Raw genomic sequence first — 23,037 nt, forward strand, 5'->3', positions numbered from 1 at the left:
TTTAGCTTCTTGTATCCCATTTTTAAAGGGTGACCATATTTCTTTGATTTCCTTCTGCTTTTCTATCCATAGTTTTTCCTTTCTTATAATGTCCATAATTTCCAATTGTACTTGTTCCCACACATATTCATACCATTTTCCCAGGGTCCATTTCTTTTTTCCTTTCCATCCCCAGGAAATCACAGCATGTGCTGCTCTAAACATCATCATAACTAATTTTTGTTCATGTGCTTTTATTTTACTGTCCCCGCAAATCCCTTTTAAGACAATCTCCGTATTTAAATCATTTTTCATTTTTGTATATAATTCAATTTGAAGATTTGATTCCAGAACTTTTGTGTCTCCTTACATTCCCACCATAGGTGTGAGTACCAGGCTGTCCATGGTTTACTTGGGGTGGACATTCAATAGACTCTTCTTTTAGAATCAAAGAGTTGGAAGAGACCTCAAGGGCCATCCAGTCCAACCCCCTGCAAAGAAGCAGGAAAATTGCATTCAAAGCACCCCTGAGAGATGGCCATCCAGCCTCTGTTTAAAAGCCTCCAAAGAAGGAGCCTTCACCACTGCTGAACAGCTCTCAGTCAGGAAGTTCTTCCTAATGTTCAGATGGAATCTCCTTTCTTGTAGTTTGAAGCCATTGTTCCGCGTCCTAGTCTCCAGGGCAGCAGAAAACAAGTTCGCTCCCTCCTCCCTGTGACTTCCTCTCACATATTTATACATGGCTATCATATCTCCTCTCAGCCTTCTCTTCTTCAGGCTAAACATGCCCAGCTCTTTAAGCCACTCCTTATAGGGCTTGTTCTCCAGACCCTTGATTATTTTAGTCACCCTCTTCTGGACACATTCCAGCTTGTCAATATCTCTCTTCAATTGTGGTGCCCAGAATTGGGCACAATATTCCAGGTGTGGTCCTAACCAAGGCAGAATAGAGGGGTAGCATGACTTCCCTGGATCTAGACATTAGACTCCTATTGATGCAGGCCAAAATCCTATTGGCTTTTTTTTTTTTTTTTGCCGCCACATCACATTGTTGGCTCATGTTTAACTTGTTGTCCACGAGGACTCCAAGGTCTTTTTCACACGTACTGCTCTCAAGCCAGGCATTGTCCCCCATTCTGTATCTTTGCATTTCATTTTTTCTGCCTAAGTGGAGTATCTTCCATTTGTCACTGTTGAACTTCATTTTGTTAGTTTTGGCCCATCTCTCTAATCTGATAAGATCGTTTTGAATTCTGCTCCTGTCTTCTGCAGTATTGGCTATCCCTCCCAATATGGTGTCGTCCGCAAACTCTGAATCCTTGTCTTTTGATGAACTTAGTAACATCAACTGCCCCAGCCATCACATTTAGAAGACCCTTTGCCCAATCATTTAGCAGCAACCTATCTTTCTTGGTAGCTGGACTCTACTGAATGCCTCCCTGCACATTTGTCTTGCTTTTCTACTCAATGATTGCTTACCCCATTCTCACAGTTGCTAGGATGTTGGGAAGCTAGCTTTTCCATGCTGAGTTTCAAGCCCTGTCTCACTTGCCCCTTTTTGTTCCGGCAGATCAGAGTGATACTTGATAAGATATCCTACTTGATCCTTCTACACTGCCATATAATCCAGATCTTCGACTCGTTGCTTGGGTGTGATCTTGGACTCGTTGCTGAGCCTGGAACCCCAGGTTTCAGCGGTGACCAGAGGAGCATTCACCCAGTTAAAATTTGTGCGCCAGCTGCGCCCGTACCTTGGGAAGTCTGACTTGGCCACAGTAGTCCACGCTCTGGTTACATCCCGTATAGACTACTGCAATGCTCTCTACGTGGGGTTGCCTTTGAAGACTGCTCGGAAGCTTCAAATGGTCTAGCATTCGGCAGCCAGGTTGCTAACAGGAGCGGCACTCAGGGAGCATACAACTCCTCTGTTCTGCCAACTCCACTGGCTGCCAGTTTGCTACCGGGCACAATTCAAAGTGCTGGCATTAGCCTATAAAGCCCTAAACGGTTCTGGCCCTACTTACCTCTCCGAACGCATCTCCTTCTATGAACCGGCTAGGACACTAAGATCATCTGGGGAGGCACTGCTCTCTGTCCCGCCTGCATCACAGGAGCGCTTGGCGGGGACGAGAGACAGGGCCTTCTCAGTGGTGGCCCCTCGGCTGTGGAACGCCCTGCCTGCAGATATCAGATTGGCCCCCTCCCTGCTGGCGTTTCAGAGGAAAGTGAAGACCTGGCTGTTCGAACACGCATTTGATTAAACAGTGTAATTGAACATAGGAATACGGAATAATGGATGACGAGACTGGATTCTGATTTTACTGTTCAGGCGCTAATGATTGTTATACTGATGTTAATGATTTATGTTACAGTTGTTTTTATTGCCTATACTTGTTTTGTGATGTTTTGTACTGATGTTGTTCACCGCTTTGAGTCGCCTGAGGGCTGAGAAAAGCGGTATAGAAATAAAGTAAGTAAGTAAGTAAAGTAAGTAAATATCCCCCATTTACTTTCCCTTTTGCCTTCCCCTTTTTATATATTTCTTTTATGACTTCAATAAATTCCTTGCCTATTCCAAAATGTTCCATTCTTTTAAATAAGAAATAGTGGTTAACTGTATCAAATGTTTTGTATACATCCAATTTGATAAATGCGTAACTTTTTTTACTTTTCTGGGTGATAATGTTGATCAAATTCCTCAGTGGGTGGCTTATATTTCTTCCCTTAATAAAGCCGTATTGATCATCCCATATCACTTCTGGTAATATATCCTTTAATCTGTTTTCTAAATTTTACGCAAATATTTTGTAATCTTGATTCAATAAGCTAATTGATCTATATGAATTCACTTCTCTTGGATTCTTCCCTGGTTTGAGTATTGTTATTATTTCTCCGGCACTTCTCCCTCTTTTATTATATTATTAAAACTTATTGCTAATTCTGGAATCAGAACCTCTTTCATTTGTTTATAAAATTCTGCAGTAAATCCATCGTTTCCTGGTGATTTCCCTTTTTTAAGATTGTCTATTACTTTCTCAATCTCCTGGTATGATATTTCGCTCTGTATTTGTTTTGTTTCCTCTCCTATTTTTTTTCTCACCCAATCTTCACATGGCATATTTTTTCCTCCTTTATATAATTTCTGATAGAAATCTGCAAATATCTCCCTTATGCTTTTATTATCCTTTATCGATTTATTATTTTTATCATATATTTCTTTCACTTTCTTTTTCCTTCCTTTTTTTAGATAATTTGCTAGTCGTCTCACTGAATTGATATTTGTCCTTTGAAAATCATTTTAACGATTTATTGTCGAAGGCTTTCATGGCTGGAATCAGCAGGTTCCTGTGGGTTTTTTCGGGCTATAGGGCCATGTTCTAGAGGCATTTCTCCTGACGTTTCGCCTGCATCTATGGCAAGCATCCTCAGAGGTAGTGAGGTCTGTTGGAATTAGGACAATGGGTTTATATATCTGTGGAATGGCTGGGGTGGGGCAAGGAGCTCTTGTCTGCTGGAGCTAGGTGTGAATGTTTCAACTGACCACCTTCATTAGCATTTGAAGGCCTGGCTGAGCCTGGGAAAATCTTTTGTTGAGAGGTGTTAAGATGTGCCTGGTTGTTTCCTCTCTGTTGTTTTGCTGTTGTAATTTTAGAGTTTTTTAATACTGGTTGCCAGATTTTGTTCATTTTCATGGTCTCTTCCTTTCTGTTGAAATTGTCCACATACTTGTGGATTTCAATGGCTTCTCTGTGTAGTCTGACATGGTGGTTGTTGGTGTGGTCCAGCATTTCTGTGTTCTCAAATAATATGCTGTGTCCAGGCTGGTTCATCAGGTGCTCTGCTATGGCTGACTTCTCTGGTTGAAGTAGTCTGCAGTGCCTTTCCTGTTCCTTGATGCGTGTTTGGGCAATGCTGCGTTTGGAGGTCCCTATGTAGACTTGTCCACAGCTGCATGGTGTACGGTAGACTCCTGCAGAAGTGAGAGGATCCCTCTTGTTCTTTGCTGAACGTAGCATTTGTTGGATTTTCTTAGTGAGTCTGTAGATAGTTTGTATGTTGTGTTTCCTCATCAGCTTCCCTATGCGGTCAGTGGTTCCCTTGATGTATGGCAGGAACACTTCCTCTGGGTGGATCTTCATCTTGGCTCTCGTGGCTTGTTCTTGGTCTTGCAGCTCTTCTGATGCCTGAGGTGGAGTATCCTTTGGCCTGGAGAGCCCAGTTGAGGTGGTTCAGTTCATCTTGGAGGAGGTGGGGTTCGCAGATACTTTTTGCACAGTCTGCCAAGGCTTTGATGGTGCTTCTTTTTTGACTTGGGTGATGGTTGGAGTTTTTATGTAGATATCTATCTGTGTGTGTGGGTTTTCTGTAGACGGTGTGACCCAATTGTTGATCTGGTTTGCGGATAACTAGGACATCTAGAAAAGGCAGTCTTCCTTCATTTTCTTTTTCCATGGTGAACTGGATGTTTGGGTGGATGCTGTTAAGATGGTCCAGGAACTTGTTGAGTTCTTCTTCTCCATGGCTCCAAATGGTGAAGGTGTCATCCACATATCTGAACCATATCGTGGGCTTTTTGGTTGCTGTCTCCAGGGCTTGTTTTTCAAAGTGTTCCATGTAGAAGTTAGCTATGACCGGGCTGAGAGGGCTCCCCATAGCTACTCCATCTTTCTGTTCGTAGAATTCATTGTCCCACTGAAAGTAACTGGTGGTGAGGCAATGGTGAAACAGAGCCGTGATGTCTTCTGGGAACCTCTGGTTGATGAGTGCCATGGTGTCTGCTACCGGGACCATGGTAAATAGAGATACCACATTGAAGCTGATCACTTTGTCGTTGGTATTTAGCTTGAGATTGCTGATTTTTTCTATGAAGTGGGCTGAGTCCTTGATGTAGTGTTTAGTGAGCCCAATATGGCTTTGTAACTGTGCAGCAAGAAATTTTGCTAGGTCGTATTTTAACGATTAATTCTTTTTTCTATATATCAAACTTATCAATTTCCTTCAGCTCTTCTTTCAACTTATCTATTTCTTTTTAATTTTTTTATCATATCTATTCTGTAACTCCTTATATTTCTCTTCCATTTGCTTCTATATTGTATAGAGTCACAGTGAGTAGTGACAGAAATCGTAGGTGGTGGGTTCATGAGGATGGGGTGGAGGGAACAGGCCTGGTATGATGTTGGAACTGGACAGTTTTCGTTCGTTATTTCAGTATTTGTTCTTTGTTTTTGTGTTTTGTTTATTACTGCTATGCAATAAAATTTAAAATTTCATCTCAAAAGGGACCAAAGGGATCGTAAGAGATTATAAAGGTGGGCCAAGAGTTACAAGATGGATTTTAGCCGGGAGAACTCTACCATACTAGACTTTGGCAACAAAGATGAAATGGGTGACCCCTGACTTGAAAACATTCCATGTGAAAAGGACTTAGGAGCCCTAATAGACTGCAAACTGAACATGAGTCAAGAGTGTGATGCAGCAGCAGATTTAAAAAAACAGAATTTGAAACTATCTTAGAAAAAGAAGAAAAAGTTTGGGTTGTTGTGAGTTTTTCAGGTTATATGGCCATGTTCCAGAAGCATTCTCTCCTGACGTTTTGCCTGTATCTATAGCAGGCATCCTCAGAGGTTGTGAGGTCTGTTTGAAACTAGGCAAGTGAGGTTTATATATCTGTGGAATGTCCAGGACGGGGGAAAGAACTCTTGTCTGTTGGAGGTAGGTGTGAATGTTTCAATTGGTCACCTTGATTAGCATTTAATGGCATAGCGGTTTTAAGGTCTGGCTTCTTCCTGCCTGGGAGAATCCTTTGTTGGGAGGTGATTAGGTGGCCCTGATTGTTTCTTGTCTGGAATTCCTCTGTTTTGGGGTGTTGTTTTTTATTTGCTGTCCTGACTTTAGAGTTTTTTAAATACTGACAGCCAGATTTTGTTCATTTTCATAGTTTCTTCCTTTCTGTTGAAATTGTCCACATGGTTGTGGATTTCAATGGTTTCTCTGTGTTGTCTGACATGGTAGTTGTTAGAGTGGTCCAGCATTTCTGTGTTCTCAAATAATATTCTGTGTTCAGGTTGGTTCATCATGCTCTCTGCTATGGCTGACTTCTCTGGCTGAAGTAATCTGCAGTGCCTTTCATGTCCCTTGCTTTATGTTTGGGCTGCTTGTGGTGGTCCCTATGTAGACTTGTCCACAGCTTCATGGAGACTCCTGCAGAGGTGAGAGGATCCCTCTTGTCCTTTGCCGAACAGAGCATTTGTTGGATTCTCTTCGTGGGTCTGTCGATAGTTTGAAGGTTGTGCTTTTTCATCAGCTTCCCTATGCAGTCGGTAGTTCCCTTGATGTATGGCAAGAACACTTTTCTTCTGAGTGGATCTCTGTCTTGACTCTCATGCCTTGTTCTCGGTCTAGCAGCTCTTCTGGTGTCTGTGGTGGAGTCTCCATTGGTCTGAAAAGCCCAGTTGAGGTAGTTCAGTTCACCTTGGAGGAGGTGGACTTCGCAGATTCTTTTTGCACGGTCTGCCAGGGCTCTAATTGTGCTTCCTTTTTTACCTGGTTTAATAGCCAAAATTGTACAAATTCGTTTGTTTGTTTGTTTGTTTATTCTATTTGTATACGTGGGGTTGCCCTTGAAGACTGCCCGGAAGCTTCAGATGGTCCAGCGCTCGGCAGCCAGGTTGTTAACGGGAGTGGCACTCAGGGAGCATACCACTCCTCTTTTGAGCCAGCTCCACTGGCTGCCAATCTGCTACCGGGCACAATTCAAGGTGCTGGCGTTAGCCTATAAAGCCCTAAACGGTTCTGGCCCTACTTACCTCTCGAACGCATCTCCACCTATGAACCGACTAGGACATTAAGATCGTCCGGGGAGGCCCTGCTCTCGGTCCCGCCTGCGTCACAGGCGCGGTTGGTGGGGACGAGGGACAGGGCTTTCTCGGTGGTGGCCCCTCGGCTATGGAATGCCTTACCTGTAGACATCAGACAGGCCCCTTCGCTGTTGGCGTTCCGGAGGAAGGTTAAGACCTGGCTCTACGAACAAGCGTTTGGCTAAACAGTGCAACTGAACACAGGAAGACGGTAAAATTGAACATAGGAAATGGTACAAGGATTATGAGAACGGATTCTGATTTGTTATTGAGGCATTATGATATGATAATGATTATTTGATTTTGTCTGCTGTATATGATGTGTTTTAATTGCTTAGGATATTGTTGTGATAACCTGTATTGTGTAAACCGCATTGAGTCGCCTAATTAATGCGGTATAGAAATAAAGCAAATAAATAAATAAATAAATATACCGCCCTTCTCAGCCCACAGGCGACTCAGAGAGGTTTACGGAGGCAACAATTCAATGCCCAATAACACCATAAAACATTTAAAAACATTAACATGTAATATAAAACCATAACAAGATCAATAAAATATAAATCATTTAGGTCTCTTAGTTAAAAACGTTGTCCAATCTCATCATCCAGCCATTCCATATGTCTGTCACACTGCATTTTCAAACGCTTGCTCAAACAGCCAAGTCTTAACCTTTTTTCCGGAATGTTAAAAGGGAGGGTGCCGATCTAATGTCCCTAGGAAGGGCATTCCATAGCCAAGGGGCCACCACTGAGAAGGCCCTGTCTCTCGTCCCCGCTAAATGTATTTGTGACGCAGGCAGGATCGAGAACAGGGCCTCCCCAGATGATCTTAAGGTCCTAGCTCAGGGGTCCTCAAACATTTTAAACAGAGGGCCAGGTCACAGCCCCTCAAACTGTTGGAGGGCCGGATTATAATTTTAAAAAAAATGAATGATTTCCTATGCACACTGCACATATTTTATTTGTAGTGCAAAAAACACTTAAAAACAATACAATAAATAAAATGACGAACAATTTTAACAAATATAAACTTATTAGTATTTCAATTGGAAGTGTGGGTCTGCTTTTGGCTGATGAGATAGGTTTGTTGTTGGTGTTGTTATTGTTGTGTGCTTTCAAGTCGTTTCAGACTTAGGTTGACCCTGAGCGAGGGCCGGGTAAATGACCTTGGAGGGCCGTATTCGGCCCCCGGGCCTTAGTTTGAGGACCCCTGTCCTAGCTGGTTCATAAGGGCAGATGTGTCCTACGTTATACATCCTATGATTGTATAGAGTCCTCCATGATTTCATGGGCAAAACATCTGGGGAGAAACATAGATCTTGATCATTGGGAATACCTGTGGAATAAAGGTTTCAAATTCAGAGTGGCGGCTTCAGTTACAGACAATTGATATAAAGTGTTCTATAGGTGTTATGCAGTAATAATAATAATAATAATAATAATAATAATAATAATAATAAACAACTTTATTTCTACAGCGCCACCGTCTCCCCAAAGGGGATTCACAGCGGCTTAAATGAGGCCAGTCCCAGCGATCATTACAGCAACATAAAATATAAACAACAAAATAACATCATAATAAAATAAATAAACCAATTAAGTAAAATACACAGTACAAAATAACATAGTGGAAAATAAAACACAGTGGGCAGGCCAAATGCACGACATAAAATGATAAAACACTGGATGAGATAGCAATGAAAAGGTACATTTGTGGGGGAGGATCTCATAGGGGACTGAACAGTGGGATTAGACTTTCAATAAGGTGGGGGAAAGTGCAATATGAGGGAAGCAGTGTAGACGAAACAACAGGACTGGAATATATGGTCACTCTCCAAAGGCACATCAGAAAAAGCCAAGTCTATAGAGCTTTCTTAAAGGCTGCCAGGGTGTGGGCTTGCCTAATCTCACCAGGTAGCGAGTTCCATAGCCAGGGGGCCACAACGGAGAAGGATCTCTCCCTCGTTCCCACAAGTCGTGCCCGTGATAGAGGAAGAGGTGTTATGCAACCACAGCTCTCCTCACCAAAATAGATAATTTCCAATCAGGATTCTGTTGGAGGTATAAAATAAAGAAAGGGACCTTCTTCCATGTGTGATGGTCTTGTGAATTGGTGCAGGCTTATTGAAAAAAATCATCAAGGTAACAAATATAATGTTCCACAACCAAGTTTTAAAAAATCCAGGGATGTGCCTGGAAAGAGAAATTTGTCACTACAGCTTCGTTGCTGCATGTATAACGATTGTCAAAGATTGGAAAGGTGAAAAAAAAAAACATTAAGCATCAAAAATTGGAAGGATAAACTGTGGGATTGGGCGCAGATGTCCAAGATTTCTAATAATTTACTAGAAACGGTTCTGGTCCAACTTCCTGTTTGAACTTTACTCCCTTTATGAGCCAACTAGAGTTTTAAGATCTGCTGGGGAGGTCCTGCTCTTGGTCCCACCCCCTTCGCAAGCATGATTGGTGGGGACATGAGACAGGGCCTTCCTTCTCAGTGATGGCCCCTCGGTTGTGGAACTCCCTCCCTAGTGACATCAGGCAGGCCCCATCCCTCCTGGTCTTCAGGTAAAACTAAAGACCTGGCTTTGTACGCAGGCGTTCAGAGAATATGCCAATACGGAATTCGAGTTCAACAGTTTTGACCATGACTATGGACTAACTACTCTGTATAAACTCACGACTATCCCAATATTTGCTGGAAAACAAACTCGGCCAAGAGTACAAGGTCCAACAAATTCCTCGCTTGCCTGGCAGACAATTTCATGGTCCAGAAGGTAGAAGAGGCAACAAGGGGATTGGCTACTCTTGATCTCATCCTAACAAATGCGGAGGACCTGATCGATGCGGTCGAAGTGGAAGGATCCTTAGGGGCAAGTGACCATGTGCTCCTGCAATTTGAGGTACAAAGGAAGGCCGAAACTAAGACAAGTCAAACCCGCATTTTGGACTTTAGGAGAGCTGATTTCCAAAAAATGAAGGAAACGCTGAGCAGAATGCCGTGGACACAGATACTAAAAGACAAGGGAGTTACAGATGGATGGGAATTTCTCAAGAGTGAAATACTCAAGATGCAATTGCAAACCGTGCCAACAAAGAGAAAAAATAGGACAAGTGCAAAGAAGCCAGAATGGATGTCCAAAGAACTTCTAACTGTGCTAAGACACAAAAGAGACATGCACAAGAAGTGGAAAAAGGGAGAAATCACCAAAGAAGAATTCAAACAAATAGCCAACACCTGTAGGGAAAAGGTCCGCAAGGCTAAAGCACAAAATGAGCTCAGGCTTGCCAGGGACATTAAAAACAATAAAAAGGGCTTCTATTCTTATGTCAGTAGAAAAAGGAAAAACAAGGAGGCGATAGGACCTCTTCGCGGAGAAGATGGGGCAATGCTGACAGGGGATAGGGAAAAGGCAAAACTACTTAATGCCTTCTTTGCCTCGGTCTTCTCACAAAAAGAGAGTCTTCAACCTCAGCAAGATGGAGTGGATGAGGGATTGGAGGACATCCAACCCCAAATTGGGAAAGAAGTCGTCCAGGAATACCTGGCCGCTCTTAATGAGTTCAAGTCCCCAGGGCCAGATCAACTACACCCCAGAGTATTGAAGGAACTAGTGGAAGTCATTTCGGAACCATTGGCAACCATCTTTGAGAGTTCTTGGAGAACGGGAGAAGTTCCAGCAGATTGGAGGAGGGCCAATGTGGTCCCAATCTTCAAGAAGGGAAAAAAGGATGACCCAAACAACTACCGTCCGGTCAGCCTCACGTCGATACCGGGCAAGATTTTGGAAAAGATTGTTAAGGAAGCGGTCTGCAAACACTTAGAAACAAATGCAGTCATCGCTAATAGTCACCATGGATTTATCAAAAACAAGTCATGCCAGACTAATCTGATCTCTTTCTTCGATAGAGCTACAAGCTGGGTAGATGCGGGGAATGCCGTGGATGTAGCGTACCTGGATTTCAGTAAGGCCTTCGACAAGGTCCCCCATGACCTTCTGGCAAGGAAACTAGTCCAATGTGGGCTAGGCAAAACTACGGTGAGGTGGATCTGTAATTGGTTAAGTGGACGAACACAGAGAGTGCTCACTAATGCTTCCTCTTCATCTTGGAAAGAAGTGACAAGTGGAGTGCCGCAGGGCTCCGTCCTGGGCCCGGTCCTGTTCAACATCTTTATTAATGACTTAGATGAAGGACTAGAAGGCATGATCATCAAGTTTGCAGACGACACCAAATTGGGAGGGATAGCCAATAGTCCAGAGGACAGGAGCAGAATTCAAAACGATCTTGACAGATTAGAGAGATGGGCCAAAACTAACAAAATGAAGTTCAACAGTGACAAATGCAAGATACTCCACTTTGGCAGAAAAAACGAAATGCAAAGATACAGAATGGGGGACGCCTGGCTCGAGAGCAGTACGTGTGAAAAAGATCTTGGAGTCCTCGTGGACAACAAGTTAAACATGAGCCAACAATGTGATGTGGCAGCAAAAAAAGCCAATGGGATTTTGGCCTGCATCAATAGGAGCATAGTGTCTAGATCTAAGGAAGTAATGCTACCCCTCTATTCTGCTTTGGTTAGACCACATCTGGAATACTGTGTCCAATTCTGGGCACCACAATTCAAGAGAGATATTGACAAGCTGGAATGTGTCCAGAGGAGGGCGACTAAAATGATCAAGGGTCTGGAGAACAAGCCCTATGAGGAGCGGCTTAGGGAACTGGGCATGTTTAGCCTGAAGAAGAGAAGGCTGAGAGGAGATATGATAGCCATGTATAAATATGTGAGAGGAAGCCACAGGGAGGAGGGAGCAAGCTTGTTTTCTGCTTCCTTGGAGACTAGGACGCGGAACAATGGCTTCAAACTACAAGAGAGGTGATTCCATCTGAACATTAGGAAGAACTTCCTGACTGTGAGAGCCGTTCAGCAGTGGAACTCTCTGCCCCGGAGTGTGGTGGAGGCTCCTTCTTTGGAAGCTTTTAAGCAGAGGCTGGATGGCCATCTGTCAGGGGTGATTTGAATGCAATATTCCTGCTTCTTGGCAGGGGGTTGGACTGGATGGCCCATGAGGTCTCTTCCAACTCTTTGATTCTATGATTCTATGATTCTATGACTCAGCACTTTATGCTTTTAATACGTTCTATGTTTTAATCTGTTTCATTGTCTTGTGTGTTTTTAGTATGATAGGGTATGTGTTATGGTTTTTGTTGTTGTATATTTGTTCAGTTGCTTCCGACTCTTGGTGCCCTCATGGACCAGCCCAGGCCAGAGCTCCCTGTTGGCCATGGCCACCCTGAGCTCCTTCAAGGTCAAGCCAGTCACTTCAAGGATACCATCCACCCACCTTCCCCTTGGTCGGCCCCTCTTCCTTTTTCCTTCCACTTTCCCCAGCAGCATTCTCTTCTCCAAGCTCTCCTGTCTTCTCATGATGTGGCCAAAGGACTTCATCTTTGCCTCTAATATCTTTCCCTCCAGTGAGCAGCTGGGCATTAATACCTGAAGTATGGACTGGTTGGATCTTCTTGCGGTTTAAGGCACTCTCAGAATTTTCCTCCAACTCCACAGTTCAAAAGCATCTATCTTCCTTCACTCAGCCTTCCTTATGGTCCAGCTCTTGCATCCATAAGTTTCCACGGGGAATACCACTGCTTTAACTATGCGACCATTCATTGCCAGTGTGATGTCTCTACTCTTCACTATTTTATCGAGATTGGTCCTTGTTCTCTTCCCAAGAAGGAAATGTCTTCTGATTTCCTGGCTGCAGTCTGTGTTTACAGTCATCTTCACACCTAGAAATACAAAGTCTGTCACGGCCTCCACGTTTTCTCCTTCTATTTCCCAGTTATCAATCAGTCTGGTTGCCATCATCTTGTTTTTTTATGCTTAACTGCAACCCAACTTTTGCCCTTTCTTCTTTCACCTTGGTTAGAAGGCTCCTTAGCTCCTCCTCCCTTTCAGCCCTCAAAGTGGTATCATCTGCATATCTAAGGTTGCTCATGTTTAATTCCAGCCTTGGTTATGTTGGTTATATTTCTTTTATTGTAAAGTGTATGTTACGGCATTAAAATCTTGCCGGATTTTGTAAGCCGCCTTGTGTCCCCTGTGGGGTGAAATCCATCAGCTTCTCAAATCATGGAGAATTAGCTCGGATTGACCCTCAAGTGAATGCTGAGATCAATCCTTCAAACTTGGTGGTCTGGCCAGTTGGTGGGGTAGAGCAATAAAACAAAAACTCTAGGTTTCCCATTTCTGGCAGATCACTTCCATGGGCCTGAAAACTCTGGGCTTGCAATTTGCCACATTGGACATTGGTCGCTTAAGAAGCTTGCTAAGGAACTGGATGACATGCATTCCTATGAGGACCAGCTCAGGGAGCAGAGTGTGTTTAGCTTGGAGAAAAGAAGGCCGAGAGGGGCATGAGAGCCAGGTTTGAATATCAGAAGAGATGTCCCATTGAGAAGAGGGAAGCTTGTTTTCCGCTGCTCCAGAGACAAGGGCCTCAAGGAGCAATGGTTTCCAACTGCAGGAGAAGAGATTCTGCCTAAACATGAGGAAGAAATTCCTGACAGAAAATGCTGTTTGATAGAGGGCTTTTCCTGCCTGGGAGTCCAGTAGGGCTTCCTTCTACTGCAGGGTTTCTCAACCTGGGGGTCGGGACCCCTGTGGGGGTCGCGAGGATGTATCAGAGGGGTCACCAAAGACCATTAGAAACCAGTATTTTCTGTTGGTCATGGGGGGTTCTGTGTGGGAAGTTTGGCACAATTCTATCGTTGGTGGGGTTCAGAATGCTCTTTGATTGTAAGTGAACTATAAATCCCAGTAACTACAACTCCCATATGTCAAGGTCTATTTTTTCCCCGAGTGTTCACATTTGGGCATATTGAGTATGCCAAGTTTGGTCCAGATCCATCATTGTTCGAGTCAACAGTGCTGTAGGTGAACTACAACTCCAAAACTCAAGGCCAATGCCCACCAAACTCTTCCAATATTTTCTATTGGTCATGAGAGTTGCGTATGCCAAGTTTGGTTCCATTTCATCGTTGGTGGAGTTCAGAATGCTCTTTGATTGTGGGTGGACTATCAATCCCAGCAACTACAACTCCCAAAATAAATTTGTCTGAACCCCACCAGTATTCAAATTTGGTCGTACTGGGTATTTGTGCCAAATTTGGTCCAATGAATGAAAACACATCCTTCGTATCAGATATTTACATTACAGTTCATAACAGTAGCAAAATCACAGTTGTGAAGTAGCAACAAAAAATAATTTTGTTATTTATACAACATGAGGAGCTGTATTAAGGGGTCGCAGCATTAGGAAGGTTGAGAAACACTGTTCTACTGTATGGCAGAACTGGGCTGGACTAGATGGCCTTTGGGGATATCTGCCAACTCTGATTCTATGAATGTGTGAATCTACTCTCCATCAGCAGCTGTAGACACAGGAATCAAGCTCCCCCCCCCCTCCCAAATGGGACACCCTTCCAAATATTTACACATGGCCCTCATATCCCCTCTCCGCCTTCTCTTTTCCAATGCAAATATTCCCGGCTCCCTCAACCAGTCCTCAAAGGGAGTCATAGTTCTCAGACCTCTCACCCTTTTGGTCACTCTTCTCTAAACACAATCTAGTTTGTCCCTGTGTGTTCTGACCGTTGGTGCCCAGAACTGGACACAGTCCCATTCCAGGCAGGGTCTGACCAAAGCAGAAGAGATGCCCGCCTTCAGAGGGAGACAGAGCTTTAGGGACAGGAGATGAGTGGTGGGTTGAGTGTCCCCTGGTGACCCCTGGAGCAAGATAGCCGTCCTTTCCCCTTGGGTTCCTCCATCCCGTTCATTCCCTGTCCCTCACAGAAGCTGGGCCAAGGCAGCGGTCAGCATCCAAGAAAGGAGGGCGATTCCGCTTTGGTTCCCAGGTGGGCCTCTGCTGAAGAGCGGAGGAGATCCTACAGCCCTGATGTGTCGTTGGACTGCAAATCACAGCAGCCTCTGACAGTGTGGTCAACTGAGAGGAATGCTGGGGGTGGCAGTCCAAACATGACTGGAAAGAGGTTGTAGCGGAAGGAGAAGCCCTTCTTTGTTGGAGCCTTGAGTTTCCCCTCCTTTTCCTACAGTTTCTGGGGAGAGAGGAGCTCCCCTGGGCAGACAGCAGCCTGGAAGTGCAGAGGGGGAGCCTGACGTCCTCCGAGAGAGCAGAGAGGTACCTCCTGCCCATGATTTGGGGGGGGGGGGGTAGGGAAGGCTGCGGCCTGGGGGTTTGGGGCCTCCCAGAACATTGCCTTCCTCCCAGGGGCTGGAAGGTCCTTGGGGTGGGGCTGGCCTTGGGGACCTTGGGAGAATGGAGGGGATCCCAAGCTGAGCTCTTCTTCTGTCCCTTGCCCTTCTAGCAGCTTCCTCTCGGAGAAGACCCCAACTCCGCCGCAGAACAAACTACCCAAAGACTTGGTGAGTGAAAGAGGGGGGCTGGAAAGAGGTAGCTGGATCAGGGCCACCCCAAGACCCCTTGAGTTCAAGGTGGCCCTTGGCTGAAGAGGCCTCCCTTGCGGTGGGAATCTGGCAACTCTAAGTCCCATCAGCCCCAGGCAGCATGGTCATTGGGGAGGAGGTCTGGGGGTTGCAGTCCAACCCTCTCCAGGATTAGCAGTACGAATTCACCTGGGAAAGAGTGAGGGAGGGTGTGGCAAAAGGCACAGCACAAACTTCCCTCTTCTTCCCCCTTCTTCCCTCTCAACAGGGCTCAAAGGAAGTTGGGATCCCTTCTGAGTTGTTCCTGCCGGAGTGGGTGGCCCTGGACCTCAATACAGAGAGGTACCTCCTTCCCAGTTTCAGGGGAACATGGCAGGCAGAGGTCTCCTCCCTCCCTCTCCCAATTGAGGCCAAGGGGGCCTCAGCCTGCACTCTTATTCCATGGGGGCTTGGGGGGCTCCACCAGAGAGAAGAGAGGGGAGGACTTCTTCTGACCTTGCCTTCTTGTCTCTCTCTCCTTGCAGTGTCAACGAGCTCACTCAGAAGATGGTAAGGAAGGGAAGGGGACGGTAAAAGAGGGGTGGGCGCCTTCCTCTCTACCCCCCACCTCTTTTCCTCTCCCTGCCCCTCCTTTCACCTCCTTCCTCCCACTCTAGTCCTCCTCCCCTGGGCTGCCTTCCCATTCCTTCTCTTTTGGCCCCTTTTTCACTCCTCTGCCCAATTGTCTTTTGCAGGACGCCGACGAGGCAACGCTGGCAGACATCGCCAGCATAGAGGATGAGGTGTGGGACCCTCCCCCCAGTTCGAGCAGGTGCGTTGCTATTGCCCGGGAGGGATGACCACAGCCCTGCTCCTTGTCCTCCGTCCCTGCCCTGCCAGGCCTCACCTCCTTGTGCCTCTCTCTCTTCCAGTTCCCTGAGCCACGAGGAAGCCGTAGACATGGCCCTTCACCCTCGGAGGTGGTCCTCCCTGGACCCAGAGCAGGTAAGGCCCAGAGTTCCCCCCGGCCAGGCCTGGGACCACCACCCAAGAGGCATCGCCCAATGCCTTCTTCAGGAGAAGAAGAGGGGCCTCCTGCAGAGACCTTCCGGATGACAGGTTCGTCCCAGAGAAATCCGGCCTTCAGGTAGGCTGCTCTTCTCGGCTCCCGTTCGTCACCTGGTGGTCTCTCTGGCCACTGGAAAGGTATGTTGGGAGCCCAATGCCCAGTTACCCTCAGCAGGCATTCTACACACTTCACCTGTCAACTCTCTCCCTCCACTTTTGGCTCCAGGGGCCTTTCCATGGCTGCCGGGTGCCATTGTTTCTTCCCTCCTTTCTTTGCTTTCAGGCGAAAGAACACCTGCATCGTCTTTGCATGCTTGTCTGCAGTCCCTCCTCTGCAGAGGCCATGCAAGCAGTGGACTATGTGGCCCGCAAACACCTCAAGATGGCCACGGACCACTTTCTGGAGTCCAATGGGAGGTAAGAGAGCTGGGCCTGGGGGTGCCCCATCCCTGTCCCGATGGGGCCCTAGCGGTCTCCCCATGGGGTCAGAGACAAGGCTGGCCCTGACCATGGCTCCCTCTTCCCTCTCTTCATTCACAGGCCTTGTGGTGAATTAGTATGCGCCGTACTAAATTCACAGTATTGTTGCCTGGAGGCGGCGCTGGACCTGTTCCTGGCCAAGGTGAAGGAGGGCCCTTGGCTGGCCCAGGAGGGCGAGGAACAGGGCGGCCCTGCTGGGGATGCGGCCACGGTAAGGGGAAGGAGAATGGGACCCCCTCTTTCCCAGCCTTGACCAGGAGCCCTCCTTCTGGTGAGGTTCAAACCTCCTCCTTTCTCTCCGCAGGCAAGAGCGACGCGGGCCATCGGCGGGATCGTGAAGCACATCAAGGAGAGCTGTCGCCTGGAGGGGTGGTTCCTGGAGCTTCTGCTCGCCTTGGTGACCAACTTCATCGAGGTCACAAGGCCTGGGTTGGAGGCACCCAGCAGGAACCGGAGCAGTGGCTACGTTCCTCCAGGGTAAGGAGAGGGTGGGGAGGAAGGGTCAGCGGGACTCCCAACCCTTTTGGGGGGCCTGATGGGGGACTCAGACCCTCCACTGGGAAGTAAGCCTTTTTCTTTCCTTTTTCTTCTGCAGAGAAATCGCGAAGATCGTCTCCGTGCTAGTGAAGAGGGTGGCCTGGGTGTGCCACGACGAGACCTCCGAAAAGATGTTTGAAGATCCCAGCGTCTGCCCCGAGGGGATGGCCCTCCAATTGCAGTAAGGAGCAAGGGCTGGAGGAGGTTCAGGGAGGAGGCCCGGCTTGTTCTCTCTGGCTGGGTTTCCTCAGGGGGTCTCTTTTGTCTTGCAGGAGCCTCCTCAAGTCCTCTTCTTCCCTTCTCCGGCACCTGAGTTCCACCTGGGAGGAAGAAGCGCCGCTGGAGCATTCAGCCGGCTTGGTGGCCTTCTATATTCAGGTGAGGAGGGTTGGTCGGCCTGGGTTTTGGGGTTGGAAAGGGCCTTAGGGCAGGGCTGGCGAGGCGAGGAGAGGCAGTGCTTCCCTTCCTGGCTCTAGCCCCTCACGCTTCTCCTCTTCTCTTTCAGTTACTTCACATCGGCCAGCGCCCTCACTCCCCGGAGAAGACCTGGACGCTGCTCACAGCCTGGCTCCAACATCGCAGCCTGGCTGTCCAACATCAGAGCAGGCAGGGCCTTCTCCTGCTCTGCAAGACCTACAGGGAGGTAAGTCAAGCACAGCCCAGGCTCCACTCAGCAGGCCTTGCTCTTGAGGTCGTAGCAAGAAGATCCTGGAAGGTTCCTTCCTCAAAGAAGGGGGGAGGCCTGTGGTCCGGCATCCTCTGCAGGGTACGTCTTACGCAGGGCTGCGCTTTGACTTGGCCCTCCTTCCTCTCTCTTTGCAGACCATGGGCCTTAAGGAGCTCCTGGTCGGGGTCACTGCGGGGCTGCAATCCCCCCACCACAACATCACCTTGGAGTTCCTGGACCTGGCTGGCCGGCTGGAGCCCTTGCTTCAGGAAGAAGACCGGGGCCCCGCGAAGGTTCACCTGGCTGCCGTCTACCGCCTCCTCTTCCACCACGTGAGTCTTGGCCCCTGGGTCTCCTCCTTGGGGAGGGAGGGAGGGAGGGAGCTGGCTTTTCCCTCTCCCCATGCCCTGAGAAGGGCCTTCAGGGAAGGAAACAGGGGAAAGATGGCTTTCTTTTCACTCCCCCTTTTAGGAGGCGGCCAAGATCCGGAAGGCAGCCCTGGAATGCTTCAAGCATCTTCTCTGGCGCCCAGAAGATCCCAATCAGGAGCGCCAGACCATCCATGGCCTCCTGGCGGTGCTGGTGCACGTGGAAGATGAGGATGAGGAGGTTGCCAAGGTAGGAGGGAAGCCCAGCTCTGGCCCCATAAGGCCTTGGGGCTTAGGGAGGAGGGAGGGGGCCCTTGCCCTCCAAGGGAGCCTGGCTCAGCTTCCCTCTTCCTTCTCCTCTTGGAAGGCTGCGAGGGAGACCCTCCGGGAGGTGGCGCAGGTCCTCGGATGGCACCTGGAGGAGAGCGTTCTGGCGCGGGACACCTTCAGCCTGCAGGAGCTGCTGCACAAGATGTCCAAGCGCCTGGTTAGTGGTCGCCCTAAGGCCTGGCAGTCAAGGGCTCTTCTGCCTGGCCTCTCTTGACCCCGCTCTCTCCTCCAGATCCAGCACTGCAGCTCCAGGTGGGAGTTGGAGGAGAAGGTGTATGGCTTCCCGCTTTTCTTTAAGAGCCAACATCCATCAGCAAAGAAGGCGGCAGCCATGTTGCTCGGTAAGGGACCGGGAGGGTCTTGGCCCCCTTCGTGCCCACCCCTGGCTTCCAGGTCAGCCTTTGGGGCAGCAGGAGGGGCCTTTTCCCCAGAGGGACCCCCTACCCTCATTGCAGAACAGTCCTTGGAGCCCCTCCTGGGGAACTCTTTGCTCATGGAGGTCATCCCTCTCTTCTTTGCTGCCTGCCTTCCCTTCCAGGTCACCTGCTTCACAAGATCGGCAGCATCGCGACCCAGAGTAACGTCTGCACCTTCGAGGCCTGTAAGTGGGGCCTGAGAGGGCCTGGGCCTGGGGAGAGAGGCTCCCTGGGGAGTCCGTGTGCCCTCCCTCAACTTTTCTCTTCCCTCCCTCTCTCCTTTTCAGGGCTGATCTTCCTCCTTGCCGACCATGACCCTGAAGTCAGGCGAGTTGGCTGGGAGACCAAGGCCATCCTCGCCAGGACCTCCGCCCTCCACTCCCGGCACGGACTGCAAGCTGCTCTTCGGCGCTTGGTGGCGGCCAGCAGGCGACAGAGGTACCCGCCAGAGTACGCCAAGGACCCACCCACCTGATGGACAGGTAAGGAAGGGAGGGAGGGAGGAGGAAAGAAAGAGAGAGGGAGGGGGGAGGGAAGGAGAAAAAGAGGGAGGAAGAAAGGATAGAGGGAGGAAAGGAGGGAGGAAGAAATGGGGGGAGAGAGGAAGAAAGGGAAGAGGGAGGGAAAAGAGAAAGGAAGTGAAGGGAGAGCGAAGGAGGGACGAAGGAGGGAAAGGAGGAAGGGATGGAAGATGGGAGGGGAGAACTGAGAGGAAGATGGGAGGGTGGAAGGAGGACTGAGAAAGGAAGGGAGAAAGGGAAAGGAGGAAGTGAGGGAGGTGGGAGGGAGGAAGGTGAGAGGGAGGGAGGGAGAAAAGAGGGAGGAAAAGAAGGAGGAGGAAAGAAAGGATAGAGGGAGGAAAGTAAAGAGGAAGAAATGGAGGGAGGGAGGAGGAAATGGAAGAGGGAAGGAAAAGAGAAAGGAAGTGAAGAGAGAGCGAGGGAGGGACAAAGGGGGGAAAGGAGGAAGCGATGGAAGATGGGAAGGGAGAACTGAGAGAGGAAGGGAGGAAGGGAAATGAAGAAGCGAGGGAGGAGAGGGAGGGAGAGACAAAGGGAGGGAGGGAAGGAGGAAGGGGGAAGGAGGACCGAGAGAGGAATGTAGAAAGGAAAAGCAGGAAGTGAGGGAGGTGGGAGGGAGGGAGAAAAGAGGGAGGAGGAAGAAAGGAAGAAGGTAGGGGAAAAAGAAAGTAAGGGAGGATAGAGGGAAGGAGGGAGGGAGGAGGTAAAGGAGGAAGGAATATAAGATGGGGAGGAAGGAGGACTGAGAGGAATGTAGAAAGGGAAAGCAGGAAGTGAGGGAGGTGGGAGGGAGGAAGATGAAAGGGAGGGAGGAAGGGAGGGAGAAAAGAGGGAGGAGGAAGAAAGGAAGGAGGGAAAAGAGAAAGCAAGGGAGGATAGAGGGAAGGAGGGAGGGAGGAGGTAAAGGAGGAAGGGATGGAAGATGGGAGGGAGGGAGTAGGCAAGAAGGCTTGAAGGAGGAATAGAGGGGGAGAAGGAAGGGTGGGGAGGGAGGGACAAAGGGAGGGAGGGAAGGAGGAAGGGATGGAAGATGGGGGAAGGAGGACTGAGAGAGGAATGTAGAAAGGGAAAGCAGGAAGTGAGGGAGGTGGGAGGGAGGGAGGAAGATGAGAGGGAGGGAGGAAGGGAGGAAATGGAGGTAGGGAAAAGAGAAAGCAAGGGAGGATAGAGGGAGGAAGGGAGGAGGGAAGAAGGAAGGGGTGGAAGATGGGAGAACTGAGAGAAGAAGAGGAAGGGAAAGGAAGAAGTGAGGGAGGAGAGAGGGAGGGAGGGAAAAGAAGAAGGAAGGGAGGGGAGGGACAAAGGGTGGGAGGGAAGGAGGAAGGGATGGAAGATGGGAGGGGGGAAGGAGGACTGAACGAGGAAAGGAGAAATGGAAAGGAGGAAGCTAGGGCGGTGGGAGGGAGGAAGATGAGAGGCAGGAGAAAGGAGGGAGGAAATGGAGGAAGAGAGGGAAAAGACAAAGCAAGGAAGGATAGAGGGAGGAGGGAAGGAGGAAGGGATGGAAGATGGGGGGGAGGGAGTAGGAAAGAAGGGTTGAAAGAGGAATAGAGGGGGAGAAGGAGGGGAGGGGAGGAGCGAAAAGAAGAAGGGAGGTAAGGGGAGGGAGGACTGAGGGAGGTGGAAGGAAGGAAGATGAGAGGGAGGGAGGGAAGAAGGGGTGGAAAAGAGAGAGAAGGCAAGAAGGAGGGAGGGAGAAAGGGAAGGAGGGAGGGAGGTTTGTAAAGAGCTTTGGGATGGAAGGAAAACAAAACAACAGTGGTTAGCCTGATCAGTTCCAGAGTGTAGAGACTCCCTCCAAGCACACAGAGAACCCCAGGCGGTTGGAGTCGCAGGGCAGAAAGAGCAGACGAGGAGACAAGCGAGGGGTCCACGTCAGCCGAGGAGGGTCTGCCTTGGGGTCTCCTTCAGCGCAGGCCCTAAGAGAGGCCCCCATGGAAGGAGACCCAAGCCCTGCTTTCTCTGCCCTTTGCAGGAACACCACGATCCCCCGCGTGCGCGCCCAACAGGAAGACCTGCGCTCCAGCTGTGCCGCAGCCCCAAAGGGAAGTAGCGTCCAGTGGGCGGGAGTCTGCCCAGCCCTGGCCCAGGGAAGCCCCGCCCCCTGCAGAAGCCCCGCCCCCGCTCTGGGCCCCATTGCCACCAGGGGCCCTGGGAACAGAGCAGAGCAGAACAGAGCAGAGCAGGAAGACTGCCTGGGCCCCTCTGGCCCCTCGGTTGTTGTTTTTTTAACATTAATTTATATGGAAATTTTCCAATTAGGTAAAACAGGGAAGAAGGGAGGGAAGTGAGGGGTGTGGCGGGGGAACTGTGTGAGGTGTGGGGAAGTGGGGAGAAGGAGAAGGAGTGAGGGAAGGCAAGGGCTGGGGAAAATTAGATAGTTAAAGAAGACATCTTTTTTCTTCTCTAATTTTTCATCTGTAATTCCCAATAAAAAGTGTTCCGATTTAAGTTTAATTTCTTGTCGAAGGCTTTCATGGCCGGAATCACTGGGTTGTTGTAGGTTTTTTTGGGCCATATGTCCATGTTCTAGAGGCATTCTCTCCTGACGTTTTGCCTGCATCTATCACCTCTGAGGATGCTTGCCATAGATGCAGGTGAAACGTCAGGAGAGAATGCCTCTAGAACATGGACATATGGCCCGAAAAAACCTACAACAATCTAAGTTTAATTTGTTCCTGTAATATCTTCTGGCGTGAATTGCTTTTCAGAATTTTCTTTTGTTTTTTTGCAATTCCACCACATGTGGAAGAAGGTGCCTTGTTCTGATTCCCATTTCCAGCACTTTGTGTCTAAATTTTTATAACATTTTTCTAGTTTGTCGGGGGTGATGTATCGCTGGTACATCATTTTTTACCGATATTCTTTTAATTCGTATGAATAAGTGTATTTCAGTTTATAATCCTCCCATTCATCCATTCCATGCGTGCCAGCCTTGCCTGAGGTCGAATCCCTCTCGTGTCAGTATTCTTGCTTTTTGGAGAGTCGTCCAATCCTTTCTCCAATCGAATACACATGCTTCATAATATAATTTTACACCAGAGAGTCCTAAGCCTCCTCTGTTCTTTTCATCCGTTAAGTTCATACATTTAATCCTCGCTCTCTTTCCTTGCCAAATAAACATTGTTAGATCCTTTTTCGGATATTTTCCACAAAGTCTTCAATTGGGCAAATAAGATCATCAGCAAGAGCTCCTGTTTTAAAATTTTCTTTCTAATTTTTGTTCCTTTCGGGTTTTTGTCTTCTCGAATATTGCTCAATGTTGTGCTCTGTTCTGTTCTGTGGGGGATTTGGGGGCCTGGAGGGGAGAGTCCACCACCTGCTCCCTGGGCCTTCCTTCCTTCACTTGGGTGGGCTCTGCCTCTT

General features: G+C 48.5%; 1 protein-coding gene across 1 annotated transcript; it reads left to right on the forward strand.

The window, feature by feature from the left end:
• Nucleotides 1-16,398: 16,398 nt before the first annotated feature.
• LOC132768000 (uncharacterized) lies at nt 16,399-22,285 on the forward strand. Its single transcript, XM_067464103.1, has 13 exons — nt 16,399-16,769; nt 16,893-17,043; nt 17,137-17,309; nt 17,428-17,550; nt 17,642-17,747; nt 17,875-18,012; nt 18,192-18,368; nt 18,508-18,654; nt 18,772-18,891; nt 18,967-19,075; nt 19,273-19,335; nt 19,438-19,632; nt 21,647-22,285. Exons 1-12 carry the CDS (start codon nt 16,507-16,509, stop codon nt 19,623-19,625), a joined length of 1,758 nt encoding a protein of 585 aa, XP_067320204.1. The 5' UTR covers nt 16,399-16,506; the 3' UTR covers nt 19,626-19,632; nt 21,647-22,285.
• Nucleotides 22,286-23,037: the final 752 nt, after the last annotated feature.

Source organism: Anolis sagrei, chromosome 2, assembly GCF_037176765.1.
Source record: "Anolis sagrei isolate rAnoSag1 chromosome 2, rAnoSag1.mat, whole genome shotgun sequence".
NCBI lineage: Eukaryota > Metazoa > Chordata > Lepidosauria > Squamata > Dactyloidae > Anolis > Anolis sagrei.